Below are 23,763 nucleotides of genomic sequence, written 5' to 3' on the forward strand. Positions count from 1 at the left end.
TTATGCCCCAAGTTTCTATCAGATTATAACCCCCAGGTATCGCATAGACAGACTATCTACGATAAGCCTAAGTTAGGGCTGGATCTGACGCCATAACCACATCAGCCCCACTCCAGCTCCATCCCCATTAATTAGCCCCTCCAAAACTTAAAGATCCGAGAAAGTGCAATCTCTTCTTAAGACCACTCGTTGCAAACCCCCCAAAAAGCCTAAAACCTGTTGATCCATTGCCAAAATGACAACCCAAGGCCCCTTAACAACTTGGCTCCTCCAAAGCACCCCTCAATCCTTGAAGCGTGCAACAACCCACCCCTTCCTTGCCGCAGCCGGCCAAGGCACCCTGCCAAAAAGCATTCTCTCCCAATGGCTCTCGCAAGACCGACTTTATGCTCAATCCTACATCCGATTCATCGGCCAACTCCTCGCCAAAATCCGTCTGGACTCCCGCGCCGCAAACCCACAAACTCACCTCGCCTTTTCACCCGAGCACCAAGCCGTAGACGTCCTAATTGACGCCCTGGTAAACATCCGTACCGAGCTACGCTTCTTCGAGTCCACAGCCGCAGAATACGGTCTCGACCTTGCTGCTATCAGTGCCGATGAAGGTGGATCCGCACTAGCTAGTAATGATCATGGAAGTATCATTACCACATCTGCTAGGATCTCGACTACGGGCTCGACTTCTTGTCCTGGATATACAGGATCAACCTGTCACCAAGACCCTCCTGTGTCGGATTTACAGGGAGATTTGAATTCCGATAAAAGTGTTCTCCATCGACTCTGTAATGCGCAGGGTGAATGTCAAATGCAAGCTGGTAGTGAAATTTGTTCCCCTCCACTTGAAACTGCCGGTCTTCGTAAGAAGATCGTCACGGATTGTGAACCCTGTATTCAACCTGGATCTGGGGGAAATCTTGCGTCTGCTGAGCCGTTGGAACGTGGTGGTCCGGTTTATTTCTCCGCGACTAGGATTACACGTGCGTATATTGATTTGTTCATGTCGGCGGGAAGTGCGGGCGTTCCTGTTATTGAGGGACTGGCGGTGCTTTGGGCTACCGAGGTTTGTTACCTGCGGTCTTGGAAATATGCGGCTGCGTTTTTGAAGGCGAGGGCTGGTGATGACAAGGGGAAGGAGGACGCAGATGGCGGAGCATTGAAGGAGAAGTTTATCCCTAATTGGTCGAGTGAGGAGTTTGAAGGCTTCGTGAATCGGATTGGAGAGGTTTTGGATCTGATGTCGACTGAGATTAAGGGGGTCGAGGAGGGAGAGTTGATGCGTGGGAGATGCTTGGAGTGTTGGAGGCAAGTTGTTTGGTTGGAGGAGAGATTTTGGCCCATCATGCCGGTGGAATAAGATACACAACTCTGCATCTTATGTTGAAATTGTACTACGTGGACATATCCAGTTTCTTGTCTACTGTTTTTTGGAGACTTGCATCGTCTTTTGAGCTTTTTTTTTCACATTGTATGGATACATACGTTGATGGAGTGCGGGCCCCGTACATACAGAGCCACCGAGGCTTGAATGGCATAAACAAGATAAGCAGTAACAGTCCCAAACCGAAATGAATCAAACTCCTAACCATTCAAATAAAGCCAAAACACCGATTCTTCACTCCTTGACATCAAGAAAAAGAAGTAACACGTATAAAAGATACAAAACCGATCAATTCCCAGGTTCCACCAACACCGGTGTATGCGGAACGAGAAAAGAACCACCAGACACGGAAAAAAATAAAATAAAACAACATTGGAAGCATTTCAAAAACAAGAGGCATTCAATCTAGGTCAACATGTTGTACATCATGAGAAAAAGACGGCAAAAAAGCACGCCTAGGTAGCTGTCGCACGAGCAGCATTGCTCAGCTGTCGATGGTACGAGCCAATGGGTTGGAAACCACTATAAGACAAATTAGTATTTAATTGAAGATGACGACGATGGATTTAAAATGGAAAACTTACCGAGCAAGGTCAAAGCCACCACCATCTTCTTCCTCCTCCTCTTCCTCCTTTCGCGAGCTGCTCGGACCGATATCCCCGCCATCAGATTGTAGCGGAGGTAAAGTCCTGCTGGAAGGAAGACCGTTGGAGGTTCCCGGTTTGCTAGGGCTAACCAAGTTCGGCGGTGGCGGACTACTACTCGGGAAACCGCCGATAATCCGCTCATCAGGCTCACCCTTAATTGGACTCAAATCTGGCACCGGGCGCGCCGGGGTACTGCCAATATCGGCAAATTTCCAGAACTGGGCCGGGGAGCTCATGGGCATAAACTTTGATGGGATCTGAGCTGTGCTGGGAGGTGGCAGACGGGGCTGTTGGCGTTGAGGAGCGGGGGTAATCATTGATGAAGGGCCATCGTCGTAATAAGAGGAGGAAAGCACTGGTGGGGACCCGGCAACATTATCCGATAGTCCGTAGGCGTGGCTGAGATTGTTGCTACTGCCATTCTGTGCCTGGGTGGAACTGGCACTGTTGCGGGTACGGGCTGGGAGCGGAGATGGTTCCTCGTATGTGCGCGGGTTCATATGTCGAAGTGGGTGGTCGGAGCCAACGCCGCGACCAGCGCGCGAGCCACGCTCTGGGGTAAAGGCCTCTACGGGTGCAACGGGAAACGAACTGAAGCCCGGGGAAGAGACTGGTGGTGATTTCTTAGAGGTCACGGGAAAGGATGTATTGATCGAGGCGACATGGCGATCACGAGTCACCGAAGATGGCGGCTCCTTGGTTGCCGGAGATGATGGAGCTGAAGACTGATTTCCCTTTCGCATCTGTTTCTTGCGGTATTCCTCACGATACTCCACAGCAATCTGCCACTTCATTCCCTTGCCCGGTTCATCAGTGCGACGGGGCACCTTCTGGAAAGCCTTGTTCAGAGAAAGGTTGTGTCGAATTGAGTTTTGCCAACCGCTCTGCGAGTGTCGATAGAAAGCATAGCGGTCCATGATCCAGTTGTAAATACTGTTCAGAGTAAGTTTCTCCTCCTCACTAGAGAAAATGGCCTGCGCAATCAATGTGGCGTAGCTATAAGGCGGCTTCAGATCCTTGGATGAATCTTGGCTATAGTCGATTTCCTCTGTGCTTTCCATCATCATACCCCGGTTGTAAAGCGGAGACTGCTTCGCCGTGCGCGCGCCAACTGTAGTATCCGGCGATCGAGGAGGCGGCGTGACAGTGCGCTTCAAGAAGCTCGGAGCTGGCGCCAACGAGGGACCACCAGAGGAAGAAGGCCGCGCCGACTCTGTAGCTTGCGAGGCTTGTGGGTGAGCATGGTGCGACGCATCCCAAGCCACGGAAGTTGGGTCCGGCTCTTGACCATTGGCGATGCGCTGAGCGCGCTCAACAAAGCTAGGGTGGATATTAGGGACGTCACCGGGAGTGACAAACATCATCTGAGAATTGGCGATCTCAATAATATCTCCACAAGACAGAATCGCATCGACACCTCGCTTGATAATTGTGTTGTTCAGACGAACTCCATTGCGCCCGTTCACACGGATGTGCCAGGCTGGTGCCTGTGTCCCATCATAGAAGATTTCTGCATGCAGTCGAGAAACAAACTTGCTCGGACCTAAATCCACATCGACATCTGGAAGCGATCGGGCGGCAATGGTCACCGGACTGGACTGCTCAACGGAGCGCTGCTCGCGGTCTGGTTCGCGACCGATGTTGACATGGAGCGACTTGACGTAATAGGTCCAGTCGCGGCCGGCGATTTTCGCATATGCTTGGATACTCTGTTCGTTCTCGGTCTTGCTGTTCGAGTGGTCGCGCGTGACGCGCAGTTCTTCGCGCGGGATATTGAGGTATGAAATCACCAAATCCACCGTATCTTGATGTGTTGACTGATCATGTTCGCCGGCTGACTCCTCGTCATCGTCGGATTCTGGTGCCGCTTTGATAATAGTCCGAGTAGGTGAGGTGCGACGTTCAACCTGAAGTAAGTAATCTGAGTCAGTCGGGATGCTCCTCACTTTGCTTTTTCTTCTTTCTGTATTTCTTGATTTGTCCAAGAAAATTTGGTCTCGGACCAGCCATCTCGCCACTGTCAGACTTACCTTGCGCTTCTTTGCAGATGGGCGACTAGGCGACGAGTCTGGTGCCTCAGCATCGGAGGTTTCCTGCAACTGCTGTTCCTTTCGGCGCGCACGCCGACGATTGGAGAGCGGCATATCTTTCTTTTGCTTTAGACCAAAGAATCCGGAGTTTTTATGATCAAGAAGATCTGCGTCAAAATAACCGGAGATAGTGGCCGCACAGGTTTCAGGATTCGGATTTTTCAAGAATGTGGGCAATGTAGCCGTTGAAGTTGAATACTCTGCAAAATATTTGCAGCGCGGGGCACCAGGATAAGGGATTTGAAAGAACAAGAGAGACAAAATTCTCCCCAGTATAAGATGAAGAAAAAAACACAACAGATCAACTCTGGATCCGGATTTGAGCGGTCGCCCCAGTTTCGGAGAGAGGTAGAACCAGAGAATGAGAACCAAGAACCAGTCGATTGAGGCGGATTTTGCCACCGGAATAAAAAAGAAAGGAATGCTGAAGTAGTTGAACAATAATCAAATATGATCAGACAATTTTCCCCCCAACGAAGCGCACCAACAAATAGAGGTTTCAAGAAGTGGGAACCTGTGTGGCTGGAGGTTTTGATTATCGATAATCCCTACAATCGACGCGCGATGGCGTCTGTTTGGGGTGACCGCCTTGTCGCGTGGGGAGCGTGTGATGTATTCTGTGTTTTTTCTTCTTTTATAAAGAGTAACCGGAGAATATAAAAAAAAAGGAAGAGGAGGAGGAAGAGGAAGAAGAACAGAAGAAGAAAAGAGAAAGACGAAATAAGAAACAAATAAAGAAGACAAAAAAATCATAGAAGAAACAAATTCTAGTGCGTTTGGCCGTAAACAGATGGAGGCTTTTTGGTCACAACATTGTATGATACGAACGGGATAGTGGGGGACAGGGCCCTGAAATGGGGGTGGATCAAGTAATTTATTTAGTAATACCATTACAATCTCTATTACGTGCTCAACGTGGGATCCACGATGCTTCCGAGTGCAGTCAGATCTATGAGATCCTACCTTAAATTCAAGAGAATCAGGTTCATATAGTGGATATCAGAATATGATCTATTAGTGTCATCATTCATTTGACATTCTTAATGGTATTCTATACACTTAGGGTTAAAGTGTACTCTATACACATATGCAAGGAATAATTTGAACGGAACCCTAGATGCCAATAAAATCTACTAACACAGGTACACATGCATATACCCCCTACTAACACCAATTATAAAAGAACATTCAGCATAACATTCAAAAGTCTACTGACCTGATCAAACCTGAAGATAGTCCCATCTATACAACACCCCGGTCGTTTGCGTCACTGCTCCCGGATGCAGTTTAGTTTCGCCCGTTGGAATGTTGCTTTTCCTTCTTGGGCTTTGACATGTCGATCAGGCGTTGAACATCACTAAATCCGGCGCAAGTAGGATTCTATGATTTTTAACAAGAACCTCACCACATGTGCACCATGTAACATTATCGTGAAGATGGATCTTATTTATGTTAAGTTACATAAAGTACTATTTATCTTGGAAGAGGGTCCATCGGACGCAAACAACAGTGGGTCGCAGTAAATAAACAAAGCGTATGTAGTTTTATTGCTACAGGGGAGAACTTAACCCCCAGAATTACTCAGTGGAAGTTAATGCTGGTAGAGGCTTAATAAAAAAGAAACCAGAAGGAAAGATATCAATAGTAACCAATAGAATAGTAAGAATAACGACAAGTAAGAATAAAATCCACAAGAGGGGAATACTCCGTACATGACCCACTTTTAGGTCGGGGTTTTCAACAAAGGGAAAAAGAATAAGAAAGCCCTGAAGCCTGAAGGGGAAGAAACCTGACTGAAACGGAAAAAGTAACCTTGAAAGGACGACAAGATGGGTAGAAATTCTGGCAATGGACGGAAAAGAAACCTTGAATCAGATATGGTCATAACAGCGTTAAATGCAATGGGAATGATGCTGAAGCATCTACTCATCACCGGGCATCTTGGAATCTCCATCATCATCCAGTCCACGAAGGGTTGGGTATGAGACAGACTCGGTAATGGGATCAGACTTGAGAATAATGTCTTCATGGGACGATTCGGGAGAGGCATGAGCACTGGAGCCATGTGCACTTTGCGTCTCAATTCCCTCCATAGCACCATCTACGGACGAAATGGACCTAAGACTCTCTCCAACAGAGCCAGAATCAAAGTGACCAGCCTCCAAAAGCTCTGAAACAATTCGTCGCAAGTTCTCTAGCAAGCGAACCTTTTCAACCCAAGCTACATTTACATCACGCTCTGCAACCTCGGTCGCGGCCTGGGCAGTACGCTGTGCAGCTTCGTGGTCGGGAGAAGGTCCAGATAGAGCTGGGTCAATCAAACTCTCTGAAATGTTGACATGGTGCTCGTTGGTGGGTGTGCGTGCCCCTTCCTGCTTGCCATCAAGGGATGTATCCATTTGGACATCCTCTAGTTCACGCTCAGCAGGGCGTGCACGCTGCAAAGTGCCTCCGGTGTAGCGACGGCGGTCATCGTGGTGGTCATAAGCTCCGAGAGTTGAAGGAGGGGCGGCGCCAGATGAAGTCGGGTAGCCAGCAGTCATATTATCAGCCATGGTAGTGGATGGCAGGCGAGGGTACATGCTAGCGCCACTCTCATGTGGCGGAGAAACACGGTGGTGAAGAGGCATAGAGATCGGGGAACGGTTGGAAGTGTAAGACTGGGCGCTAGAGGGAGGGGTCAAGGCGGGAGTGCCCACGGATGGGGAGTGAGCAGCGTTGGACATCATGGGGCCTGGGGCTGTGGCAGTCACATGGCTTGGAGGAAGCTGGGAGGGGGGGAGAGTTGGTGGCTCGGTAGTGCATACCAGGCTGCACGTAGTGAGCGCCGGGCTGGGCGACGCCGGCAGCAGCGACATTCTCATCGCTCTCGTAGATGGTGTTCTGCATCTGCTCCAAGAATTGATCAATGTTAATGAGATCATTCTTGGTGCGGACATTCGACATCGGAGGTAAATGGTAGGCAGGAGCCTGAGCGCCGCTAGGGCTGTAACCACCACCACCGCCGCCAACAGCTACGCCAGCGGGCATGGGCTGATACTCAGGAACCGGGCCGTTAAGAATAGGAAGCTGCAGGGCCTGAAGACCCAGCAGACGTTGGCCAACAGCCGCGTAGGAGTTAGGATCGAACTGTCGACGCTTCAGGTCTCCGAAGAATTCGTTCAGAACATCGTACCCGCGCTTCCGGTCATAAGACTGGCCTCCATCATGGCCCTGGCTGAGTGCATAGTAGACATTCCCGTAAGTGGGAGGATTGGCCGGAGGGGGAGGCGGTGCATGAGTTTGGTAGTACTGAGGGGGACCATGAGTGTAGGCTTGGGAGACGCCGTTGATGGGACCCTCGAAGTAGTGGGTAGCAGCTGCGTAGCCCTTGGGATTCTGGGGAAACATCATATCCGGGTGGTGCTTCAGGCCAGGCTCAGGAGACCGGATCTCAGAGTCATCTGCGTGAGTCTTGACGTGTTTCTTCAGATCTTGAGGGCGCTTGAAAGCCTTGCCACAGAACTCACACTTATGAGGCTTCAAGGGAACATGAACCCGGATATGAGAAGTGATATGATCACGCTTGACTGTTGTGGTGTTGCAAGTTCCCCATTGACACGTCAGATTTAGGTTGTTGGTGCTTTTGCGACCGACATGGCGCTCACAGACGTGTTCCTGTTTGGAAGCGATAGGTTATTAGTATGATGCGATGCGATGCGACACCATGAATGAATTGGCTTACATAGAGGGCTTCGGCAGTAGGACTTGTCTCAGTGCAGCCAACCCATTGACAGGGGAGCTGCTGGCCAGCGTTCATTGAGTTGTTGATGGCGGCGGTGGCGGCAGCGGCTGTCGCCGTCACCGAGGCAGTTGGAGTTGAGGTAACTTGAACAGCATGATTTTGATCAATCGGAGCTGAAGCAGCCACCGTTTGAGGTGTTGAAGTTGGGATGTTGTTCTCCGTCATGATGCCAAGCGCGGGATGGGTAGGTGAGCGCGGGATGGCTAGGCACAGCGTTCTCAACAAGAACCACAAAAAAGCACCAGAAACAAAGAAACCAGTGAAGTTTAGACGATACCGGAAACTCGTGATTCGCTGATATCTTTTGATATGATTGTGAAAACGTGTAATTTTTAGAATCAGAAAAAAGACACGTCCAAAGGGGGGGAGGGGGGAAAGAGGGAATAAGAGAGAAAGGTGGAGGGGGGGGAAAGTAAGAAGAGTAAGAAGAAGGGGGAAGACTCCGCAGGGAAATAATAAGCCGAGACTTTGCCCAGAAAAGTCCTTTTACCGGGGCGGAGGGACAAGACAACAGCCAAAAAGGGACACACGGACAAGACCGGGCCAAGAAATTATTCCACTCAGTGGGTCTAGGCTGTGCTCATACACACACTTTTATGTAAGAGAGTTTTTCTTATACGGAGTAAGTACCATATTATTTTAATGTGGACAAGCTAGGAGTTCTATACTATTCTCATTTTCGTCCTCAAAATTTTCACGTGTCCTTTTTTTTAGTTTCCGAACAAAAGTTCTCTGTACAGAATAACCCAAGTACATATGATCAAACCTTGAGAAAGCTTCTGGAGGCGTTGTTTAGTCCACGGCTAGCGTATTGCCAGTATTCAGGTATTGTAATATACTCTTGTTCTCCTATCAAATGCGCCGGAGATATGCTCAATCAGGTTAAGCGTCAAGATAAATACCAATTTTTACCACAGGATTTCCAGGCTATCAATACCTACATTAGGCTTATGCCGACATCTCGAATGAAACACATGTGGTGTTCCCATACTCCCCAACTCAACCATGGAGGAACCTTGGAAATGAAAGACAATGTATGTAATTCATATGGATGAAGTGGCAATGAGATTTTTGGGGCCAACATAATCCGTACCCCTCGCCAAGCATCCTTAGCCATGGCGATGCATTCTTGGCAGCCAAGGTTTTTCCTCTTTGCCAAATCCCGCTCCGAGGGGGACCTGTCTTGGTGTCTCGGCGCTCTTCAAACTTGGCACTACTCTTGAAAATGTTTCTGGCCCCAATAACTTTGATGCCTATTTAGCCCCCAGTGATGTATCTTGTCTTGGCTTTGGTATTTCTAGAATTACCCCATGGGTGAACGGGTGACATGGAGAAAGGGGGGGGACCCCGGAGAGATCCGTGTTCCAAGGTTGTCATAGTTAAGGGGCCGTACATATTGCCCGTATTCATCTATTTTTATATTTATTTGACAATCCATGAGCGTTATATACAACTGTCATCTCAGTCAGACAAACACTGGCACAAGAGGGACACACCTGGTGATAGAACTTTGAAATAAGCAGCTGCTGAGGCTGTGCAAGTTGCACCAGTGTAACGGACGAGGGCTTTTAAGCATTCCACATACCTCCATAGACATAAATCACGGGAGGAAAGGGTACGGCTTAGCTTAAATGCAAAAGCCCCATCTTGTTCCTAGATCTATGGGTTGCCCGGAAGATATACCTACAGTACGATCAACCTCTCCTCGTTCGCTTCGGCGGTTGATACCAACTCCAAATATTCAATCCGACCTTCGTCCCTGAAGTAACGGGGTACGAGGCATGCCAAGTCTCCTCATACCCCGACCCATCCGGACGTAGATTCTCCCAAAAGATCGCATTCCCCTTGATAGGCTTGAATGTGATCCCAGGTTTGTGCTTCGGAATCACCCCATCAATACTCTCATACACCTTCTCTGAGCTCGAGTCTTCCTCATCCTCGCATTCCAAAAACTGACACCACTGCTTGCCGGGTGGCATCTTCAATCGTGGGAAATTCGTCCCTCCACCTTCACAATCCGCGCCAAGGTATACCATGAATGTACTCAGTCGGTCCCCGCCCAGCGCTAAGGAGCCTGTCCAATCGTAGTGGTGTCGGTAGTGTCCCGAGACATTGTAGCGTTGCGCCCACATGCGCTCGATATAGAGGTGAGGTCGCCATCCCTGGAAGGCGCGCGCACGGTCTTCTAGACAACGGACTGTATCATCGCGTTCGAGCAGTGCGCGATCGGAGAGACGTTCTGAGGGATCGACTTTTTGGGTGACGCCATCGTAGATAATTGAGGGAGTATATTTATTCAAACTGGAAGGATTGACATGCGTTAAAATAACTTGAACCCAAATGCTTGAATAGACCGAACTTACCTGATATCAACTAAATGGTCGGCTTCTTCGTCACCGAGAAAGTTCTCCAGGTACAAGATAAGTGGTGTGCGCGAAAGCAAATGCACTTTGTAGCCCGCGGGCTCGCCGGGACAGTTAAATGGTACGGCATCTTCCGGACTGAGCAAGGTATCATCCACGAGGTTCAATTCTGGAGCTGAATCCGAAGTAGCCCAAATGTCGTTAACATCATTAAAATCGGAGGAGGGGGTCGTGGATTGAGAAACAAAGGGGCGGAGAAGCGGTTCGAGAATGAAAATGTAGATCGGGATGAAATAGAGCGCCCACGTGAAAAGGGTTGATATGTTCGGGATTGACGCCATCGAGGCGTTGTCGGATCCGAGTCGGGATCAAGTACGGAGTATGCAAATGATTAAATAATAAGAATGTGCAGGTAAAGCACGAGGCAAAGTGTGACGAGGATTTAGGCCATGCGATTGGACCTTGCGGAGTCTTGCGGCTTGCGAAAGACTCTAATTGAGTGTTGAGGGTTATTGTCCGTATTCAATATGTGTCAGATACAAAGCTGATGGCCGAGTGATACCTTCTAGGTAGTTGTAGGTGTAAAAGGAGCCATATCGATTGAAATGATGGGGAAATGACCCTTCAGGTTGGAGTCATTCATGTGGGTCTCTATCTGGCAGTCCGATCGTACCATACACGGAAGGTTGAAGCCTAATGTTTCTCCACCCACGTGTATGAAAATGAATGGGTTATTAAGTTAACCTTTGTCATTATGTTGGTGATAACTCGTGGACGCAGAAGATTTTGTGTTAACTAATGGAATCTGCCTTACTGTCTATATAACTGGCATCGCGCGAAGAGAAGCCTTCGTACCGATTTCCAGGGCCAGTACATACCAGTTGACTAAATCTGAATAGTATCAATTCGACTGAAAATAGTTGAATATTGAAGACATTACAGATATTCATTGACTGCTATTACTAATAGGCAACGATTTAGTTTTGTATTTCCATGAAAAAAGACTGGTAAAAGGAACACGCCAATACCAACTACGCAACGCCAGCCAGGTATAACTAAATTTTCTTTTTTGCTTTCCTTCATAAGTGCATATCGTCGTAGAATAAATGTGCAAGGTACATGTTCAGACCCCAGCATTCATCCACTGGGTCCAGTCATCATTGGATACCCCGTTGCCAGGTCTGTAGGGGGCATCATTCCCGAACAAGTCATCGAAAGAGATTCCCAGGTCCATTTTCATTCCCAATGAGTTCTCGTCAAAACCCATCGCGAAGTCCGGAACTCCATTACTAGTAGGGGCCGTCGTCTGTTCCTGCTGTACATTTTGATCGGCTGGGATGTTGGTCGGTTGGAAGTTGTAGCCTTGCCACACGAAATTTTGGTTGGGGATGGAAACGAGGTCGGGGCTGCTCAGAGCCTCACTTGGGGTGTTGGAGATTGGCGAGTGGATACGCGGGGAGCTCATTGGTTGTAGCCGGCTCGGCACTGATGACTTTACTCCGGTCGATGCCCCGAAGTTGGAGATGTTGGCGAAGTCGAATCCAGGGGTTGCTACGCCGGGATCGATTGGTGAGTTTATTCCAGTATGTGAGTTCGAATCAAATGCGAAGTGCTTGTTTGCCATGCCCGGGCGATCATGGCGGAAGTGGTCATCTTCTAAGGTGGACATAGGTTGCGTGGGGTACGCAAAAGGATCATCAGATGGGAACATCATTGGCATGAGATCTGGCAGATTACTGGGGTTAGTAAACTGCTGCGACCAGGCCAAACTTGGTTGTTCTTGGTTGGCGAGAGAAGGGTTCATTGAGCTGGACGACATGGGCTCTGGAGTGGCCATGGCCTCTGTCAGGAATTCCGGTGTCGAGGCCAACCAGGTGGACTGGGTACCGCTATCGGTGGGACGGTTACTTTGGGAATTGTCCAAGCTTCTTTGGCGGCGAGTCGAGGTGTCCAAAACCTGGTTCTGTTGCATCATATGCGTGGGGAAGGTGGTTGAACGATGGGGTAAAGAGAATTGGTCCGATGCTGACATTGGAATATTTTCTGGCTCCGAAACACTAAAGGGCGCAGGTCGCTTCAGGTTTACCTGAACTTTAGAACCTTGGCGATTCTTCAGCATTTCGGGCAAAGTCTTGAACAAACACTGGTGAATGGAATTAGCCGGGAACCAGATAAAACGAGAAGGATGAAACATACAGTCAAGCTCTGAGAGCATCGGTCAGCCGCCATACTCTTCTTGGCTAACCCGGCCAATGTGGCTTTACCCTCCATCGCGTCTTTGAGAACGCCATCTTTGGCGGTGGGGGAGTCGGGATTCTCGACAACGAAGAAAATCAACGACAGGATAGCAAAATACGTCGTGTACATGGTAAACCAAAAGGATCCATTGAGAAGACCCCGTTTGTGCATTCCTGTCGTAATGTGAACGATGTTTCGGGAAACGCTGACGCAAGCTGCTGCACAGGCATAAGAACGCTTATCGACGCCCCGCGCTTGGGACCCTCCTGATACGTAGTGTAAGAACGGTCGATACATCACCATCTGCACGTGCGCATAGCTGATACGCAGTAACTGACGAATCCTAGAGGAGGAGTTAGCTAAATTTGACTAGGTAAGTGATCATGCGGATGGGTTTCTCGGTTACCTTTCTAGCTGTGGAGAGACCTCTGTACCCGGGCGCAAAGCTGCAGGCAGTTCCTCCATCCAGTTTTGGAGATCCCGCTCAATCTCACGGATCTTGGAGTGGCTGACCATGTACCTCTGATCGAATTTGGAACGGTATCGGGCATTCTTGACCGGGTATATGTATTTAACCACCTTCAAAAGGATAGTTGCAAGACGGGTATGCGCGTTTGGTCCAGCCATTAACGGGGTATAGTCCGAGGGCATTGATGCGATGCCCTGCGCAGTAATGAAATCTCCATCAATTTCCAACGGGTATTCTTGGTCGATGTCGTCTTCGCTTAACATCTGGGGAAGACCCAGTAGCGTGCTGACATAGACATCCATCTTGCGAATAACCCAAAAGATGCGTTTCCGTAGCTCTCGCTCGATTGGATTAAAATCCGTTGCCACATTTCGATGAAGGCCCAGTCGTAAAGCTGAGCGAAGACCGATTCCTACATAAGAATAGCACGTACTAAGCTTGGCGGAAGATTGCAAGAAGAGAACCATGAAGCAAATGGCTTGTAAGGAAGTCAAATCTCGGCAGTCCGTAACCTCCAATAGCTGGCGCCCGGCTTTGAAGAATTGAAATCTGAAATTTGGCATAATTAGCTTCCTAGGTTTTCTTTTCCATATCGACTCACAGCAAAAAAAAATTGTCAACTTACCCTTGACCGATCGCACCTTCATAACCAGCTACATCCAAAGTACCAACTCCATCATCTGAGAAAAGACATCCGACTGCCATCACAATATACAAAAGTGGAAGAAACGAGTTCTCCTCATTGGTGAATTGATCAGGTGATTTATCGTAGATATCTTCCAGACTCGCAAAGAACGACGGTTCATGCACGAAGCGCATCAGGCTGCAGGCATCATCCAGCGCATTGTGACACAAACGTCGTGCGACCGCCCGAGGCGGCAAATCATGTGTGGGCGGTAGAGACGAGTCTTGAGGTGAATCTGATGCAGATTTGGGGCTTTCAAGCGAATGTGTAAGACCCCCGGGTCTCATTATCGGCAGGTCAGCAGCACCTAACTGCTTTCGCAGTCGCCGAATAAAGATGATACCTGAAGTATGGCCATGATAATCCCAGTGGCCCTGATCATCTCGATCTAAACAGCCAGAGTTATCGACCATGGTCTCTAGTAAAGATTCATCTCCACCCTCAGGGCTCGGTTCAGTTGGCTTTTGGGTAGGCTTTGGCGCTTGCGCTCCGGTCGCCTGCTTAGCCTTGTGTGCTGCGACAAGGCGCTGCTCGGTAGCTTGTACATCTAGTTGGGGGTCGTCGAGATTGATGTCCGGAAGAATAGAACGAAGAAGGGCCTCGGCCTTATGCATACGAGCCTCGAGGGCTTCAACATACTGCGGGGCAGGATTGCGGCGACGGTTAGAAGGTTGGTCATACGTGCATTCTGTGGAATGTTAGCCACGTGTGGTACGAAGGCCAGATGGGATTTCGGTGAATCGCACCATAACTATAGACCGTGCAGTGGGTGCAAGGCTGTTTCCCATCACATTTGATCTTCTTTCTACGACATTCATCACAGGCGCGTCCAACTCGCCGCCTCTTCTGCATAGGCAAGGACTGGTTTAGTTTGGGATCAGGGGAAGCTTCCTGAATGGACATGTCATCGTCGTGCGAATAGATATCACCCAAAGCGGGGTCCTCCTCATTCTCACCAGAATGGGGGCCCGCGTTGGCTGCCATAATTGTTGAGGTTGAGAAGGTAGTGATTCATGTAAGGAGGGCTGGGCGATCGCTTTTTTCGCAACTTTTCTTGATTGCCCTCCTTACGGAAACATTTGAACAAGACTAAAACCAAGGTAGAGAAAGGTAAGAGAAAAAAATTGAAATCACGAATGGTGTAAAAGAAAAAAAAAATATTAAAAAAGCGGAGTCAGTTTCGAGTAGTACGTTTCTGCAGAGAGATCGTCGAGGGGAAAGATGATGATGAAATGCGCAGTGACCACAGACTGAAAGCGGTGGGGGATAGAATGTTCGAAAAGCTTGGCTTTTTTTCTTACAAATTACATATACATCATTCCAAGTTTAATATAAGAGAAAACAAATCAAAATATCATACGGTCTTTGGTGGAGATAAATACTAGCTTTTCCCTATTCTACGGACATTTCTATATGTCCGTGAAAAGAGTTAGATTGGCTTTTTTTTTAGTTATCGGACGTCCGGTGTGCGCCAGCCCGACAGGGCGCATGGTCATTCAGGGTTCTTCTATTGAGGCATTTTCCTTCGGCTTCTTCTCCGATGGTAGAGTTTTTCCGTCTCCACCCTCTTTTAATTCGGTTGGAATCGGTTCTAAAGAGCTCTCGGTCTTGCTTGGAGATCATGCCGATAATTTAGATCAATTTAACCAACCGTTTGACCCGTCGGAATCTTGATTAGTATACACCTCGGTAGTTGCCTCGGATTTAACAACTAGGGGTTACCAGTACTCCACATAATAAATTTAAAATCGAACCGCGTGAGAAAAAAAAATACGAGCTCCAATCCTTACAACTTCCAAGGGTTTGAGATTTAATTTCCTCGGGGTCTGAATTCGGCGAATTTTAATCAATCGCCGAGCGGGATTCCTGTCTCAGTAACAGTAGAGTCATCGTATTCGAGATGTCTGGGGCATATATGTGAGTCCACCGTGGCTTGATTGGTGCTCGTGTCCGTATCCATGCAGGTGCCTATAGGCCCTGGTGCTTTGTCCAATCAGCCATAATCGGCATTTTCTTTCTTTTGAACCCGTGGACCACTCCGGGGTTCGTGCCCCCAAGCCTTGTGTGTTATGGAATAGTGTCCGCGGGTGAGGCGTTGGGAATATGCGCATAAAATTGTGCTTAAATCTACCGTATGCCTTCCAAGGATAAAGGGGGCCATGAGAGGCTGGAAATAGAGATTCACGCCGCTAGTACTCCGTACTCCATATGGAATAGGGGTTTAAATGTTTGTACCTAAGATTTCAAGGTTATGCCTAAGAGTATGGGGGTGGGTATGTCATTTGGAGGTGCATTAGTACTTGCATAAATTGCTTCCAAGGTTGATGTCCAGATGTCAGGTGAGGTCAGATGATGGCCTGTGCCTCAGGACTCCAAATAATCACACCATGTATCGTCGCGTCTTGATTCTTTACGATAATGATCAACAAACTGCGGAGCACGGGTCTCGAACTCGGTACTTAACTGACTCGAATCCCCCTTGTTTCAGATCCTATTATCGAATCTGCATGTACGGAGTAATTGGCGATCACCTTAGTTCATGCACAAAATCCTGCTTTGACACATAAGCACCTAGATCAAAACAACATTTGAAGATGAATACTCCTTATCGTGGGAGAGATATCTTTTGGCCTAGCCCGATAGGCATCGTCACGAAGGGATCAACTACCTGGGCATGCCCGTGGGCACCAAGGAGCATGACAAAGCCCTGTGACGCGACCGGGAATGCCCACGCGAGGATAAGCAATGCTCAGAGGAGCCACTATTTGAAACGGGGGAGCTATTCATGAGTGGGGACAACCCTACAGTAGTGAAGCATTAGTCTCCTAGTCCGTTGTTCTCGGCATTGAAACCCATTGGGTTGGACGTGACAACCCTGGTCAGGGTATCGATTAAGCTATGAAGCTCGCCCTGCATGGAATCAAGATGTTGGGAAATACTACTCCGTAATATGATTCATTATCTCAACCAGGAGCTAATATATTGGAATATGCTCCAACAATCTATAGTACATCAACTAGTTTCCCCTGTCATTAGTGAATGACTGGGTTTACTCCTCACATCCCGCATCGCATTCCCTCTTGGCTAATGGGTTCGATCGCCCCTTGGGCACGTCCCACTTCCCCAATGATTGGTGATCGCCACATTCTACACCAACGCGCGCCTTTAATTTGTTGATACTTGAGCCCCTCTTATAGAAGCTGACAGCCTGGAGCTCTCTCATGCATCATCTTATTTCAAGTTACTTTCTGCACATGTGCGGTTATACCAGTGGCAGCTGCGCTGCATTGATTGAATCATGGCTTACGTTCTCGTCACTCTCTGTTGCGTTTTTGTATCACTGGGCTCGTTTTTATTTGGCTATGACTCTGGAGTCATTTCATATATCATCGAACAAGACACTTTCCTGGAGAAATTTGGATCTCCTGATCTATCAGATGCGGCTAGTGGTGGTATAATCGCATCATACACAGGTATCGTTCATCCCAAACATGGAATGTGATATCGTCAACTGCAGCATCTAACGTTGAGTGTGCATGACCAGGCAGTGCCATTCTGGGGGCCTTGCTGGCATCATACATTTCCGATTCTGCAGGTCGGAGAATAGCAATTTTCATTGGAGGACTGCTGGCAGTTCTTGGTGCTGCCCTTCAAGGAGGGGCCGTTACTATTTCGATGCTCATCGCCGGACGATTCATCGCTGGTCTTGCAATTGGTCTGATGTCGGCAACAGTTCCTGTATATTGCGTATGTTTAGCTATAACATCCGAGAGATGTTTCGCTGGCGACCATCCGCTAATTTTGTCCACAGAGCGAAATTGCACCAGCGAGTATTCGCGGCTTGCTGGCAAGCATGCAACAATGGATGATTTGCCTGGGTATCATAATTGCTGTGAGTACCCATTTTCAGACACTAGAAACCCTCTCCTTTCTCAGGTCACAAGATAATCAACTCTAACCTGCCTTAGCAATGGGTCGGTTATGGATGCTCGCGATACTCTGATGACTTCGTCTGGAGATTTCCGCTTTCCCTCCAGACAGCACCCGCTATTATTCTTACATGCGGTGTCTTGTTTCTCCCTGAGTCACCCCGTTGGCTTCTCCAACACGGAAAGGATGGAGCCGCGCGCTCGGCGCTCACACGCCTGCATTTGAATCGAAGCGGAACAAATAGTCAGCTTGTCGAGTATGAACTCGCCCATATTTGCGAGGGTGTCGCCCCCGAGGACCATGCGGTTGTTTCCTGGAGCCAGTTTTTAAAATCCAAGCGATGGCGCTACCGACTCCTGCTCGCCTGTGGCCTGCAGCTTTTCACGCAATGCTCTGGAGCAAACGTGATTCAGAACTATGGGCCTCAGCTTTATAAGTCCCTTGGTCTCTCCACCTCGAGTTCACTTATGCTCATCGGCATCTTGGGTGCGCTGGCGCAACTTTGGAACACCTTATTCATGCTTTTCATTGACAAAGTCGGACGGCGAAAGCTGCTTATACCATCTCTGCTAGGTATGGGTGCTTCCCTGTGTGTTGAGGCCGCTCTCGCACACTATGTCGATTTCAACAATTTTAACGCCAATCCGAATGCACTTCGCAGTGCGATTGCAATTTTCTTTGTGTTTTCTCTTTTCTTCACTGGGCTTGGACTCATTTCCTGGGTCTACCAAACTGAGATCTTCCCTACAGCTCTTCGAGCCCGAGGATCATCGGCTGCGACTGCAACCAGTTGGAGTATGAATCTCCTCTTCACGCAATCGTCACCTGTCGCATTTAGGAATATTGGATCCAAATACCTCTACTGCTTTGCCGCGTTCAACTGGGCTGCTGTATTCATTGTTTGGCTCTGGTACCCGGAGACTGTGCGCCGGACCCTTGAGGGAGTTGAAGAAGTCTTTACAATCCAATCCACTGTTCCACAGCCGGAGATTATAATTGCATCATCTTCTCCAGGGAATTTGCGACCTCACTCCCAAATGAAGCACAAAGGAATGGATCCATTGTCGATGCATCCAGCGAATGGTAGTTGGAGTAGCCGAAGCACCACATCGCCTCGATTATGGTGTAAGAAGTCAGGTGAAGTATAACACATGGGCATGGGAGAGAATACGCACGATATCATGTTTCACGAATTCATTACTTCAATGTAAACTAGAAAAATTTCTATCATTTCGGTTATATACAGTTATAGTGGCTTCAAGTTGTGAAATGCTCTGACCCCTAATGGCTTGGGATCACATCTCTCATAGTGTCGCCGATTGCTTCACCACCACTGCCACTTCCCAATAACATCTCATTCGTGGTCTGAATGATGAAGCGGCGGTAACTGATTAATGCAGGAGACCCATTATCTCGAACCTCGAGTATCAAGTGCAGTACCTGTCCCTTCGGCACTGCAGCCCGACTGATAAGTTCAACACAGCACTTCTCCGGTGGCGGAAGCGCGACATCCACGACACTACCAGTCTCATTAAGTGGCTTGATATCCAAAACACCAACCTCATATTGAACAGACCATTGAGTCGCACTCGGATCCCGGTATTGATACCACGTGAAGGTAATCTGATCATTAGGGTCAGGATCATATGAAGCCGACGCATCTAGCTTGAAGGTAGAGCCCGCCTCGAGCTCAAAATGCATCGGCTCCAGACCCGCACTGCCACTAACAACAATGACTGGGTGATGATTGGCCTTGCTTGTATCAGACGACAGCGACCACTGCATCCGCGCAGCGAAATCCGTCTGGAACGCATCGCGCCATCGCCAAATCGTCGCATGGTTAGACTTGTGTTTCTGCCCATCTAAACCGACAACTTCATCAGAGGTATCACTGAAATGGCCATTGACAGTTCCCTTGCCGCTAATATCAGTCGCGATGTATCGACCACCCCACGATCCATATTCCGGTCGCTCAGGTACACCAAGTCCGTTCTGAATAAGATACAGGAATGTCGGGGTATCGCCCTCGGGAATAAACATATAGTCTGGATACGTGGAACCCAACGGTCCGATCTGGATATTATCTTTGATCCACTCCTTGCTAATCTTGCTGGGGTCCGGTCCGCCCTTGTCAAAACCGTACCATGCGTCGCCGGAAATACCGGCCCAAGTTGCCATGCCATACTGATTCCAGCCGTGCACGGAGCAGATGTAGAAAAGGTCGGGGTAGTTGTATCGAATCCAGACGCCAGTGTCATCTTGATCCGAGATTGTGTAGACGCGTAGCTTGGAGCGCAATTTGAGAGCCTCGGAGGCGGAATGTGTGTTTTGGATATTGAGTAGGACGGATGCAAGTACGTTCGTTCCGCCCCAACAAAGGATCCAGAGGGGTTGGTCGATTGGTGCCAGGATTCGCTCTAGCAGGAGTTCGCCACCTTCACTAAGGGGAATATCGTTTCCTACTGCTGTCATGCCGTACGACTATGTGGTCGCGTTAGAGTCCACGATATCTGTATGCATGGGTGTTGTTTTGGGGTAATTTACCTCTGTTCCTTTCTTAATCAAGGATCTCAGCGAGTTGGCCGTGGGGTAAGGATCTTTTGGGTTTGCGTGAGCGTTGAGGTTATCGACTACTTTCTCATATCCATCCACGATCTTGTGCATGTCCTGTGGACAGACCTTGTTCTTCATCCATGTCGATGTACACGCGACGAGACCTTCAGTTTGAAACTGATTGGAGTACAGAAGATAACGCACCAATGACTCTGCATCGTCAGGTTCATTGGAAATATCACTGAGAATAAACACTCGTGGCTTAGAAGGGAAAGTTTGAAATCGGTCGGGAGACGCCATGATGATACGACCACAAAAAGAGGAAAACTTGAAAAGACTGATTAGAAGTTTAGACCAAATAAAAAAGTTCGACAAAAAAGGATCCTATTTGAACCCATATAATAAGTAGTGGATTCCCAAAATCGCAACTTGAGCCACACATCCCCAGATTGAGGAGCGGGGAACTGATGTAGAACCCGGGGAAATGAGGAGATCCCGGAGTTCAGCCGAGTCTCTCAAAATGAGCAATTGTAACCGCCAGGAACCGACTAAGCGAATGGCATGTACACCGCCGACGTAAGTGGAGATCCACTTCGGTATCTAATTGATCTTGAGACGGCTTAAGACATTGCCGTTGTCGAGCATCGGGAGTGGCTGGAGGGAGTCAGCCCATATGCCGGGTTGCGGGGCCCCACTGAGGGTTGACAACAAAAGGGTTAGTCTATTCCCCCAGATCCCGATTCAGGGAAAAGAATATGGGGAGAACATGTATACGCAATCGCCGCTCTTTTCTCCGCACTTCCTATATAAGGATATACATTATCCCCGGATTGGATGATGACAAGGGTAGGTGTTTATTGTTGATATTATCGTGTGAACTTGGAGACATCAAGTTCCACTTTCCAAAAATGTTCGCCTCAATTAAGCAGTCTGCTCTTTACCAGGAGATGAGTCCCCGCTTATTCTTCATTGGATCCTTTGTCTCATTGGGAGCCATGGGATTTGGCTACGATAATGGTTGGTGGGGAGGTGCTCTGGATCTTCAACCATTTGGGGAGAAGTATGGAAGCTGGGATGCCGCTGATAATTCCTGGTCCATTCCTTCTGTGAAACAATCTGCAGGTACTGGTACTGGCTCTGCTGGCATTATTATCGGCTGTCTTGTTGCACCTTGGCTGTGTCAAAACTTGGGCCGCAAACCAACATTGTTGGCTATGGCAAGTATGCTGACTGCGGGCTGCCTGTTAGAAGCTACGGCAGTAATCTCGTTCTGGCAGCTGGTTGTTGGTCGTATTGTTGTCTATTCGGGTATCGGGTTGGCATCTAACGTGGTGCCTATGTACCAGTCGGAGTGTGCGCCTCCAAGAATTCGCGGTATGTTGAGTATTGATCATACGAGGTGAAGTGTATCTCATACTAATTTGACCCTCAATAGGTGCTTTCCTGACCGCATACTCTTTCTGGAATACATTTGGTGGCTTCTTAGCCAACCTTGTAGTATTTCTATGCCAGAACTTGACTACCAAATGGGCCTACTTGTGAGTAGCGGAATTTTACATTTTATCATGGCACATTCTGACAACCATTCCAGAGCTCCCGTCCTATGCCAGCTTCTGGTTCCTTTCGGTATCGTGCTATCTTATTCGTTTCTACCCGAGACTCCACGTTTCCTAGTCTACCGAGGTCGATTCCAAGAGGCTGAGGCCGCTATAAAAGCCCTGTACGGTCCAACTTATAATGCCCTGGAGGAAGTGCAACTTTTACAGCTTCAGGTTGAAGAACAAAGGGAGCTTCATAAGGCTACAAGTGTGCTAGACTGTTTCAAAGGCACAAATTTCCGACGAACTGTGATTGCTGCTGGTACTCAGATCCTGCAGCAGGCTCAAGGAATCTCCTTCGTCAACAACTTCCTCGTGACATTCATGGAGCAACTAGGATTTTCTGATCCACTGAAATACAATGTCATTCTCACAGCCTGTGGTATTGTGGGAAATTGCATCTCCTTCTATACATTTGACAAGCTCGGCCGACGCATGATTATGTTCTGGGGTGCCTTCGTCATGGGTGCTATGATGATTGGCGTTGGTGGTACTACCGCTAATGGTTACAATATTTTATCAACAATGACGCAAAACGGCTGCATTGCTATGCTCATTCTTTGGTACTTCTTCTACTGTCTATCATGGGGTCCTGGCGCATGGATTCTCAGTGGCGAGATTGGAACTGGTCAACTGCGTGAGCGAACTCTACTTTTGGCCTCGCTGGGTAGCTTTGTCACGTCTGTGCCTATCAACTTTGTCAATCCATATGTTCAGGCTGAGATTGGAGGTCGGACTGCGATTATTTACGGCAGCTTCTCTGTTGCCTCCATGGCCTTCATCTATTTCCTCCTTCCTGAGACCAAGGATCGATCCTTGGAGGAGCTTGATGAAATGTTCCAGCAGAAAATTTCTACTCGCAAGTTCAAGAGCTATATCTGCACTGGTCTTGGCGCTCAGATCAGACAAGTGGAGAACAAGGAAGACGAAGCAGAGTTCAAGAGCAAGACCAATGAGATTGAGCATGTGGAAGCTGCTTTTTGAGCGCTACCCCATATCAGTAACAAACTATTATACATTGATTTGAAGACCAAATACACCAGACAAAACTAGTGCTACGCTAAGAGCTTCAATGTTTACACTATATATAATTTTGACTTAAGATGAACGATACGACGATGTAATGAGCTAAGACTCCGAGTCCCAGTAACTCAGATTTTCCGAGTCTTGTATCCAAATATCAGTAGGCCGAAGGAAAATCTGGGCATACTAGTAGATGAAAATACTATTATCATGTTCTGACTCGCCATTGATGCCCAGTCGGCCGTCCCAGAATGTATGCAAGGAAGCTTATAATCGCTTTCCTCATGCGAATAATTCTACTGATCACCAGACCAATTCCATCAATCCAGACAAATAGTCAAACAAAGAAGGCGATTTTGATTTCAAAGGCTGGAATGAAATTCTCATGTCAGAAATTGTCGCAGGTATTGCAGATACCCAGCGTTCGATCATTGCAACGCACGGGAGTTCGGTCACCTAGGGAGGAATGACCGTCCCATTATTAGGACACCCTGTCATAAAGTTCCACGGCTGGGGATGTGCCCTTCTGTCCTTATTCCTTGGCGGTCGAGATACCGTTGACTTGGTACTCGAGAAGATGATGCGCAGAGACCTAGTCTGACGTCGATGCCAAAAGGCTGCCCTGCTTCGGGGACCTACTCCGGACCCCTATTGCCGAAGACCGAGCCGGGATACTTAATGTCTAAGGAGTGGGGTAATCTTCGGAGAACTCACCTGCTAAGCAATCAACTTTCAAGTCCCGATGTTCGGCTCGTTCTTTTTACCCCATATTCGGACCGGATGGCGTCCCAAATAGGTAACTCTAGCCACTTTTTTCCATATTCATCTTATATCATAGAACATGAGGCATCAATATTTGAGATGACGAGAAATGAGACAAGATTCACTCATTCTGTCAGCTGAGACAATGTCCTATTCCACCGCAACTAGTATTTGAAGATATTTTGTTGAATCAGTAACTAGTCGTGTTGGAATTGGCAATTGGAACCGCCGCTGTCTCTGTTC

General features: G+C 48.3%; 8 protein-coding genes across 8 annotated transcripts; 3 read left to right on the forward strand and 5 right to left on the reverse strand.

The window, feature by feature from the left end:
• Positions 1–235: 235 nt before the first annotated feature.
• N7483_001253 (putative transcription regulator PAB1642) lies at positions 236–1,354 on the forward strand (the record flags this gene model as incomplete). Its single annotated transcript, XM_057084690.1, has 1 exon — positions 236–1,354. One exon carries the CDS (start codon positions 236–238, stop codon positions 1,352–1,354), a length of 1,119 nt encoding a protein of 372 aa, XP_056950839.1.
• A 479-nt stretch (positions 1,355–1,833) lies between these two features.
• Positions 1,834–4,169, reverse strand: N7483_001254 (putative forkhead transcription factor Fkh1/2; the record flags this gene model as incomplete). The annotated part of the gene is made up of 3 exons (XM_057084691.1): positions 1,834–1,900; positions 1,963–3,932; positions 4,056–4,169. The coding sequence occupies 3 exons, from the start codon at positions 4,167–4,169 to the stop codon at positions 1,834–1,836; spliced, it is 2,151 nt and encodes a 716-aa protein (XP_056950840.1).
• A 1,868-nt stretch (positions 4,170–6,037) lies between these two features.
• On the reverse strand, positions 6,038–8,064 carry pacC (putative C2H2 transcription factor PacC; the record flags this gene model as incomplete). Its single annotated transcript, XM_057084692.1, has 3 exons — positions 6,038–6,883; positions 6,933–7,772; positions 7,840–8,064. 3 exons carry the CDS (start codon positions 8,062–8,064, stop codon positions 6,038–6,040), a joined length of 1,911 nt encoding a protein of 636 aa, XP_056950841.1.
• A 1,529-nt stretch (positions 8,065–9,593) lies between these two features.
• On the reverse strand, positions 9,594–10,603 carry N7483_001256 (oxidoreductase, 2OG-Fe(II) oxygenase family; the record flags this gene model as incomplete). Its single annotated transcript, XM_057084693.1, has 2 exons — positions 9,594–10,200; positions 10,263–10,603. The coding sequence occupies 2 exons, from the start codon at positions 10,601–10,603 to the stop codon at positions 9,594–9,596; spliced, it is 948 nt and encodes a 315-aa protein (XP_056950842.1).
• A 782-nt stretch (positions 10,604–11,385) lies between these two features.
• Positions 11,386–14,638, reverse strand: N7483_001257 (putative C6 transcription factor (Mut3); the record flags this gene model as incomplete). The annotated part of the gene is made up of 5 exons (XM_057084694.1): positions 11,386–12,405; positions 12,459–12,843; positions 12,907–13,518; positions 13,595–14,342; positions 14,401–14,638. 5 exons carry the CDS (start codon positions 14,636–14,638, stop codon positions 11,386–11,388), a joined length of 3,003 nt encoding a protein of 1,000 aa, XP_056950843.1.
• Positions 14,639–16,952: 2,314 nt separating this feature from the next.
• Positions 16,953–18,732, forward strand: N7483_001258 (uncharacterized protein; the record flags this gene model as incomplete). The annotated part of the gene is made up of 4 exons (XM_057084695.1): positions 16,953–17,127; positions 17,199–17,401; positions 17,466–17,546; positions 17,623–18,732. 4 exons carry the CDS (start codon positions 16,953–16,955, stop codon positions 18,730–18,732), a joined length of 1,569 nt encoding a protein of 522 aa, XP_056950844.1.
• Positions 18,733–18,865: 133 nt separating this feature from the next.
• N7483_001259 (DUF1593 domain-containing protein) lies at positions 18,866–20,437 on the reverse strand (the record flags this gene model as incomplete). The annotated part of the gene is made up of 2 exons (XM_057084696.1): positions 18,866–20,065; positions 20,129–20,437. The coding sequence occupies 2 exons, from the start codon at positions 20,435–20,437 to the stop codon at positions 18,866–18,868; spliced, it is 1,509 nt and encodes a 502-aa protein (XP_056950845.1).
• A 608-nt stretch (positions 20,438–21,045) lies between these two features.
• Positions 21,046–22,719, forward strand: N7483_001260 (uncharacterized protein; the record flags this gene model as incomplete). The annotated part of the gene is made up of 3 exons (XM_057084697.1): positions 21,046–21,511; positions 21,573–21,675; positions 21,729–22,719. The coding sequence occupies 3 exons, from the start codon at positions 21,046–21,048 to the stop codon at positions 22,717–22,719; spliced, it is 1,560 nt and encodes a 519-aa protein (XP_056950846.1).
• Positions 22,720–23,763: the final 1,044 nt, after the last annotated feature.

The sequence above is a fragment of the Penicillium malachiteum genome (assembly GCF_028827825.1).
Source record: "Penicillium malachiteum strain IBT 17515 chromosome Unknown utg000001l:1.0-8184562.0:1.0-8186909.0, whole genome shotgun sequence".
NCBI classification, from domain to species: Eukaryota; Fungi; Ascomycota; class Eurotiomycetes; order Eurotiales; family Aspergillaceae; genus Penicillium; species Penicillium malachiteum.